At 39.2% G+C, this 8,242-nt stretch overlaps 2 protein-coding genes across 8 annotated transcripts; both read left to right on the top strand.

Moving 5' to 3' along the window:
* The first annotated feature begins 540 nt into the window (after positions 1-540).
* LOC109706121 (uncharacterized protein sll0005-like) lies at positions 541-4,694 on the top strand. 7 transcript variants are annotated; one of them, XM_020226924.1, is made up of 5 exons: positions 541-1,158; positions 1,254-1,286; positions 1,493-1,637; positions 1,710-1,886; positions 2,371-3,121. In XM_020226924.1, the coding sequence occupies exons 3-5, from the start codon at positions 1,608-1,610 to the stop codon at positions 2,641-2,643; spliced, it is 480 nt and encodes a 159-aa protein (XP_020082513.1). In that variant the 5' UTR covers positions 541-1,158; positions 1,254-1,286; positions 1,493-1,607; the 3' UTR covers positions 2,644-3,121. The 7 variants fall into 7 exon arrangements, 6 of the variants coding, with proteins under 6 accessions (XP_020082513.1, XP_020082512.1, XP_020082511.1 ...); XM_020226923.1 differs by having other exon boundaries at positions 1,398-1,637; XM_020226922.1 differs by having other exon boundaries at positions 1,254-1,315; positions 1,398-1,637.
* Positions 4,695-4,763: 69 nt separating this feature from the next.
* Positions 4,764-8,041, top strand: LOC109706122. The gene is made up of 4 exons (XM_020226927.1): positions 4,764-4,902; positions 5,212-6,189; positions 6,299-7,108; positions 7,225-8,041. Exons 2-4 carry the CDS (start codon positions 5,226-5,228, stop codon positions 7,359-7,361), a joined length of 1,911 nt encoding a protein of 636 aa, XP_020082516.1. The 5' UTR covers positions 4,764-4,902; positions 5,212-5,225; the 3' UTR covers positions 7,362-8,041.
* Positions 8,042-8,242: the final 201 nt, after the last annotated feature.

The raw sequence follows: 8,242 nt of genomic DNA, 5'->3' as shown, positions 1-8,242 counted from the left end.
CATCGATATTGTGCTCAACAAGTTCTAATGCATGCCAAATTTGACGTATGAGCCAACAGAAGGTAGATACACCCATGTTGTTGATCTCAATTAGGGAAAATGTTTCGAAACACATCCCACTAAAAGCCAAGCCTTGTGCTACCCATTCAGCAACACAAATGGAACATGACTAACGAACCGGGTGAACTCGTACTTGTACTCCAATACTGACCAATCACCCTACCTTAGACTTTTTGACGAGCCTTCCAAGATATCAACCTATGCCTCCTAATCTATGGGTCGTGAGTCTCGCCTATGAACTCTGGTGAGTTATATTTCTTAAACTAGCACTACAACAAAATTATCTTTTAGCGGCAATTTAATAGCGGGGATTATTGAACGGCCACTATTACTTATTACCTAATTGTACTTTAGCGGCAATTGTTTTAAGTTATAGTTTTTTTACCGACTAATAATTTTATACTAAATATATTTATTTTGAATCCATTACTAATCTAACCCTAACCCTAACCCTAACCCTAACCCGAACCCGCACTCAACCCGTCCAACTCACACCGACACCTTCTCGTTCTCTCCTTCCCCCCTACCTCTCTCCCATCCCGCGCGAGCGCATCCCCCTCTCCTTCACCTCTCCTCTCTTCTCCCTCTCTAAGCTCGGATCCCTATCGACGGCGGCAGCGGCGGCGTCGTCTCGGGCGGAGGAGCTCTCGGCGACGGCGGAGGAGTGGCTGAGGAAGCTCTCGGCAGCGGCATCTAGGGTTCCGGCGGAGCCGCGACGACCACGCCGTGTGGCTCGCCGAGAATCCTCTCTAGCACGCCCAGCTCTCCCTTGACGTCACCGATCAGGTCCCCATCTTTCCTTTATTCCTCATCCTCTTCCTCATCTCGCGAGATCGAAGGGGGAATCGAAGATAAAGGGAGGGAGCGGAGGGAGCTTCTTCTGCCATGGAAGCCCCGCCTCAGCTCCTCCACTGCGGCGTCGACCCTTTCCGGCGATCGTCGGCGCTCGATCTCCGCGCTTTGCGCGGGAAGTTTCGCCCCCGCCCGTTCCTCGCAAGGTCCAAGGGACGGGGACTCGGCGTCTTCGCCATCGCCACCGAGCCGAAGCCCGGTAGCGCCGAGCCCTCTTCTCGTGTCTCCATCAATGGAGCTGCTAATGTAAGAGACTGCTAGATTCGATTTAGGGTTTGTAGATCTCTAGTACTCATTTGTAGTCGTCATGTGATTATTTTGAATTGTTTGAGGTTTTGTAGAGATTTGGGAAGATGTCGGAGGAGATTAAGAAGGTGAGGAAGCAGATGGAGGAGGATGAACAGTTGGTGACGTAGATCTCTATTTAGTTCTATTGAGATTGCATTTATGTGGATAATTTTGAAAGATCTTATTGACTTTTGCAGGTATTTTCGTTTATAACTGTCAAAGTTTGAAGTTTGTATGATTGGCTGTGCAGTGGAGACCTTTCTCTATTCATGCTTGGAAGTATTGTTTGTAGATGTCAATTGTGAAAGTAAAACATATAAAAGGGCTATGGAAAATCAATGAGAGTTGAAGAACAGTATGCATGTTTAAGTTTATTTTTAAGTTGATTGGAGAATCAAATTTCATCAATGAGAAATGTTAATGTGACGTTCAATTTGGTAAGTTAGTTTTTTCTTTTTTTATATTCTTTTTGGTGGTGCTGTTGTGATAGTAAGCAGTTGCTTTTCTAGGTACCAGTAGTGAACAACAGTGAGACATTGCCTCTAGTGTATGATCCGGATATCATAGCATCATATTGGGGAAAACGTCCTAGAGCTGTTGCCGCACGAATTGTACAATTGCTATCTGTCGCTGGTGGCTTTCTATCTCATCTAATTTGGGATCTGGTTAATAAGAAGATCAAAGAGGTAAAGCTATAGCTACATGACACTCTGCTCTGTGATGTCTAATAGAATAAGTTTAGAAGACGCCATTTGCTTATTTAACTACTAAGCTAATTTGTTGAAGCCTTAGCTGTTTCTGTTGAAAGCTTCTATTACGTTTATTACAATCTATAGCCATCGCTCTTGTGGAATCTATATAGGTAAGCTAGAGCATACTTATACTCTTAGTCGAGTTTCAGCATGTCCAGAGTTGTTTCCATTTAGAAATCTCCTTCAGCTGCTTTAGTATGATCATTACCTTCTCTTCAGAAAGATTATTCTTGGGGAATAGATAAAAAAGCAAGGTACATATAACCTTGCTTAGAATCTCAAGGAACTAGAAATGATATGTGATCGAGTTCCATTGAATCCTTGTCCCTTGTAAATAAAATTTTTCTATATTTTATACAGAATATAATTTCTGTTGTTTCTATGATACTTCATTGTTTATGTTCTGCTTATTCTCCAGAATGAAGTTGCAAGAGCCATCGAATTGAGGGAGATAGTCATGTCTTTGGGTCCAGCCTACATCAAACTCGGGCAAGCACTTAGTATTCGACCAGACATATTATCTCCTGCGGCAATGACTGAACTACAGAAGCTATGTGATAAGGTAACTGACTTTGGAAGCTATTTTATATTGCAGTATCCTTTAAGATTGTTATGGCACTTTCGTTGTGTAAAGGCAGTTGTTTATGTGATTCTATTTCATCTAGTGCTTCATATATGCATCTTTTATTGATTCATACATTTTTACCTCTCATTTTATTTCTGTTAGCATTTGCAGCTACTAACTAAACATTCTGGATGAAACTCTTGAATCTTGGTGTTAAATGTAAAATATTAAGACATTTTCTATATCATCTTAATTTTTTATAGTTTCACATGGTATTAGAGTAGGAGGTCATGAGTTCAAATCTTTCTAAACTCCTTGCCTAATTTAATTCGTTCCCAATTAATTCTAGGGAAGTTTTTGAAAAGGCTTCTTGAGTTTTCCTCTGTAACAAGATTAGCTCCAATTTCAAATTGGTGTGTTATAGTAGGGGAATGAAGTGTTTACAACTCAACTTGCTCTCTCTTTTTATCCAAGAAATTCAGGTTAGTAGACGTGATTGCGAGTTAGATTGGAGATGGGATTTTGGACTATTTCTTGGATTTGAATACTGAGATTGTAATTTGAGAGTTGAGACTATTTGTTATACAAATTATTAATGCTTTTAGGTTACTACTATTTTTTAATATTTCAATTCATTTTAGTATTTAGTTGTTAATCAAGTATTTTAATATTAATTGTAATTGTCGCTATAAGCTTTATTTATCAATCATTTAATATGTTTTTGCGGCAATTATAATTAATTATAGCGGCATTTATAATAGTTGTTATTGTATAGTATTTAGCGGCATTTATAATAGTTGTTATTGCATACTATTTAGTGGCATTTATAATAGTTGTTATTGTATAATATTTAGCGGCATTTATTTGGATTTTTACCAACCGCCGTAATAAATGCCGCTAAAACTTTTAGCGACCCTACCAATAGCGGCAATTGTTAAAATTGCCACAAAACATTTTAGCGGCAATTTTAATTGCTGCTAATTTAAAAAATAATTGCCGCTAAAACTCAATTCTGTTGTAGTGGTATAGCCACATTCACCTTTATTTGGGTTAGCTCCATCATCTATGAATCTTTGCCACCAATGAAACTAGGAGAAGGAGTAGGTGTCACAACCATACCCACGATGTCTAAAGGAGCGACACCCACAGCCATCTGTGTAGCACGAGCAGCAACCATCCTCGCAGCCGGCTAAGTGGTCGCTATCGTAATCTCGGGTTGCACTCTAGCAGCCACTATAGTAGCCGTGGCCATAGCCACTCCGTTTTGCCATCTCTGCGAAGGTGTCCATGGTAGCTCTAGTGCCCTATGCAAGAAATAGGGACTGCAAAGTAGCAGCTGAATCAACTCTATAGGCCCAGCAAGTGCCGTAACTTGGCCTATTATGGCCACCACCTGGTCAATGAGCAGTATATATGGTGAATATCACCTTGCCGCTTGATACCTACCTGATAATTAATTCGCCACCACTCCTTGGCAGAAGCACGAGTCCGAGCCATAACCATAGCACAAATATAGAGTAATAAAATAACCATATACCTCGAGACTAATAAGACTCGGCCAAAACAATAGAGACTTAATCCCAACCACCCTACCTTCTCATGTCCCTATAAGCCTTAGGTCTTTCTATGGTCAGCCTAGCTTGCGGTTTAGTTAGATGCCTGTGAGTGAAATAATGGTTGTTGCCGCTATGGTACCATCTTAATCTATCATGCCCCGGAGCCTTTTTTCTACAACTTTTTATATTAAAGGTGCCGTTTGAAAACCAAAGTTTGTAAAAAATTCTATTTTTTTAACTTGTCTTGCACGCAGAGCGCACAAATCCACCACAAATATAGAGTTTTCTCTGTCCACGCGAACAGAGTCTTTCCTATATCTACACAACGTGCTAGCCACTGTTTAAAAAAGCGCGCCTAGGCGCTGCGCCTAGGCGCCTAGGCGCTGCGCCTAGGCGCCTAGGCTCTAGGCGCACAGGCCAGCGCCTAGAGTAGCTCTAGGCGGGCGCCATGACTCAGGCGCGCGCCTAGGCTGCCTAGGCGCGCGCCTGGGCCTAGGCGCAAGGCCCCCTCAAGGCGCGCCTAGATAATATTTACAGTAACGGGTTTGGATCCAGATTTTATTGGTCTAACGGGTTGAAATATCTAAAATAAACCCAATACCCTAAACTAAACCCTAAATAATCATCAATTATCTCTCCTATCCCTCCCCTCTCCCTGTCCGCTCTTCCCTCTCCCTCTCCGCTCGGCCCCTCTCCCTCTCCGCTCGGCCCTTCTCCCTCTCCGCTCGCCCGCTCGGCCATCCCTCTCTCTCCGGCGCTCCCTCTCCGGTTGTCCTTGCTTCCGGCACCTCCTCATTGCTTCTTCAACTCGCTCGCCTCTTCTTCTAAGGTTTTTTGTCTCTCCCTTAGCCTCTCTCTAGCTTCTCTTTTAGTTTTTTGTGTATATTTCTATTTTTTTTTTTAAGCAGTGCTTTCTATGCTGTTTTTTTAAGTAGAAATTTTCTGTTTTATTTTTTTAAAAAACAGCATTTTACTTGAAAATAAAACAGCAGTTTAACATTTTAAAAAACTGCATTTTACTTGAAAAAACAGCATTTTACTTGAAAAAACAGCATTTTACTTGATTAGATGAACTTTTTTTAAAGTAAAAAAAGTCCTTGAAAATAAAAAATGATCATACATATTTGCTAAATTGCAGTTTAGTATTTTTGAATGGATTCGAAAGCAACCGAAAGAGATCCTGCATGGAAGTATGTATCTTTAGCGGATAACAAAGTCAAAAATGATCTTACTTGTAATTTTTGTGGAAAAGTAACAAGAGGAGGGATTTACCGAGCAAAGCAACATATTGTTGGAGGTTTTCGAAATGCAAAAGCATGCGGGACATGTCCGCCGCATGTGAGAGAGGAAATAAAAGATTTTATGACGAAAAAAGTGGCAGAGAAACAACAAAATGAGTTCATGCCCGATTTTGAAGATGTAGATCACTTCGATGATAATGAAGAGGAAGATGATGTTGCGGAATTGAGCGCAAAAGGAAAAAGAATTCAAAGCAAAAGTAGCGGATGTAGTATTGGTAGTAGTAAAAGTGCACACAAAAAACCAAGGCAAAAGGGACCAATGGACTTGTATTTCACTCCCAATGCTGAGAAGGTAATTCAAGATAGAAAGGATGGAAAAATGAAACAAGCTACGATCAATGAAGTTTGTAGGAAAGAGTTGAGAGAAAAAGCGTGTAAGGAAGTAGCTAGATGGTTTTATGATGCAGGAATACCTTTCAATGCTGCTAATTATGATAGCTTTCATGTGGCGCTTGAAGCTGTTGGACAATATGGCCCTGGTCTTAAGCCACCTTCTATGTATGAATTACGGATTCCTTTGCTTCAAAAGGAGGTTCAACAAACAAAGAATTCAATGAATGGGCACATGGAGGAATGGGCCAAGACTGGATGTAGTATAATGTGTGATGGATGGACGGACAAGCGACAAAGGACCCTTATAAACTTTCTTGTAAATTCTCCAATGGGAACTGTGTTTATCGAATCTATTGATGCCTCCAATTACTCTAAAACTGGAGAAGAAATGTTCAAGTTATTGGATAAAATGGTAGAGCGTATTGGGGAGGCAAATGTCGTTCAAGTTGTGACTGATAGTGCATCGAATAATGTGTTGGCTGGTAAGAAATCTTGTATAAAGTATATTAATTTTGTTTCTTTATATACTTTAATTTTATGTTATTATATGAAATATTTCTTTAACTTGAAATATGTGTGAAATCTTAATAGGGAAATTATTGGAGGCAAAACGACCAAATTTATATTGGTCACCTTGTGCAGCCCATTGCATTGATTTGATGCTTGAGGACATTGGAAAGATGCCTGAGGTGCATAGAACAGTAAAAAGGGCAACAACATTGAGTAGTTTTATTTATGCCCGCACAGGAGTGGTCAACATGATGAGGCGTTTTACAGCCCAAAGAGAGTTGCTTAGGCCTGCTGTAACAAGATTTGCAACGGCCTTTCTTACCCTTCAACGGTTACATAAGCAAAAAAGCAACTTTAGAAAGATGTTCACATCGGATGATTGGACCAAAAGTAAATGGGCAAAGGAACAAGCGGGCAAAAATGCAACTAGCATTGTATTGATGCCCACATTTTGGACTAGCATTGTTTATATTCTTAAAATTTTTGGTCCTCTTGTTCGTGTGCTTCGACTAGTTGATGGTGAAAAAAGGCCAGCAATGGGCTATATTTATGAGGCTATGGACAGAGCAAAGGAAGCAATTGCCAAGTCTTTTAAAGAGAGGGTGGAGAAATATAGTGAAGTATTCAAGATTATTGATAATAGATGGCAATGCCAGCTTCATCGCCCTTTGCATGCAGCCGGTCATTTCTTGAACCCTGAATTTTTTTATTCAAATTTAGAAATTTACGGAGATGAGGAGATTATGACCGGTTTATATCAAGCTATGCAAAGATTGGTTTCAAGTGCTCAAGAGCAAGATAAAATATGCGATCAACTAAGTGTATATCGTGAAGCACATGGTCTTTTCGGAACTAATATGGCAATTCGCCAAAGGAAAACAAAGTCACCGGGTATGTTAGTTCTATACTACTTAGTACTTAACTACTTATTAAATACTTGCATTATGCATTTTGCATTTTAATAAATACATCATTAATTTTTATTAATGTAATATTTATATGAACAGCTGAATGGTGGAAATTGTTTGGATCATCAACACCAAACTTGCAAAAATTTGCAATTAGGGTTCTAAGCCTCACTTGTAGTGCTTCCGGTTGTGAGCGAAATTGGAGTGTATTTGAACATGTAAGTCATCAATATTAAATCATCTTATACAACTATAGTTATGGTATTTTAGTATTTGATAGTTTTAAGTTCTTAATTTAATAAAGTTGTTCGCTTCTTTTGCAGCTTCATAGTAAGAAAAGGAATAGGCTCACGCAAAAACGTTTAAATGATTTGGTGTATGTGAGATACAATAGATCATTGAGGAGGCGTTATAAATTGCGTGACACTGTTGATCCTATCTCAATGAGTGAAATTGATGACAGTAATGAATAGTTGATTGGAAAAATGAATGAAGACGACGATAATGAGAGGGAAGATAAGGATGTTTGGGAAGATGACACATTGACATGGAGTATAGTAGCTAAAGCAGCAGGGGTGGATCAGCCTACCCATCATACTAGATCACATAGTTCCACCAAGTACAGTGATAAAGGAAAGGCAAAAGCTTCATCTTCTCAATCACGGAATATTAGTAACTTTATAAATGATAAAGAGCCTGATTTTGATGAGACTCTCAACACAGAAGATGAAGAAGAAGAAGAAGACATTGGAGAAGACAAATCTGATGGGGAGAGGAGTATTCTTCATCAAGTGATGAAGATGATGGTTGATGATTAAGGAATGAGGATTGAGGACTAATTAATATTGCTAATATGACGTATTTTGGCTTGGGGTCTTGAACACTTATCTTTCACATGATCATGATGCTTTTTTAATGTTTTTTGGCTTGAAACTTTAAACTTTTTAACTTTTAAGCATATTACTTTTTTATGATCTTGTGCTTATGATTATATGCTTTTCACATCTAACTTTTCTATATGTTTGTGAATTAATACTTACATTTATGCTGTCCTTTATTTTGAGATAAAAAGGTAATTTGTTCTTTACTTTTATCTATATTATTTAGATAACTATAG

Source organism: Ananas comosus, unplaced genomic scaffold, assembly GCF_001540865.1.
Source record: "Ananas comosus cultivar F153 unplaced genomic scaffold, ASM154086v1, whole genome shotgun sequence".
Classification (NCBI taxonomy): domain Eukaryota; kingdom Viridiplantae; phylum Streptophyta; class Magnoliopsida; order Poales; family Bromeliaceae; genus Ananas; species Ananas comosus.
This window is presented reverse-complemented; position numbering and strand designations above follow the sequence as displayed.

What these genes read in the sequence shown, in the direction of transcription:
- LOC109706121 (XM_020226924.1), top strand. Translation starts at nt 1,608, where the DNA reads ATGAGAAATGTTAATGTGACGTTCAATTTG. An exon ending in TTAATGTGACGTTCAATTTG is followed by an intron (nt 1,638 to 1,709) that starts GTAAGTTAGTTT and finishes TTGCTTTTCTAG; the next exon opens with GTACCAGTAGTGAACAACAG. An exon ending in TTAATAAGAAGATCAAAGAG is followed by an intron (nt 1,887 to 2,370) that starts GTAAAGCTATAG and finishes CTTATTCTCCAG; the next exon opens with AATGAAGTTGCAAGAGCCAT.
- LOC109706122 (XM_020226927.1), top strand. Translation starts at nt 5,226, where the DNA reads ATGGATTCGAAAGCAACCGAAAGAGATCCTGCATGGAAGTATGTATCT. An exon ending in ATCGAATAATGTGTTGGCTG is followed by an intron (nt 6,190 to 6,298) that starts GTAAGAAATCTT and finishes AAATCTTAATAG; the next exon opens with GGAAATTATTGGAGGCAAAA. An exon ending in AAGGAAAACAAAGTCACCGG is followed by an intron (nt 7,109 to 7,224) that starts GTATGTTAGTTC and finishes TTATATGAACAG; the next exon opens with CTGAATGGTGGAAATTGTTT.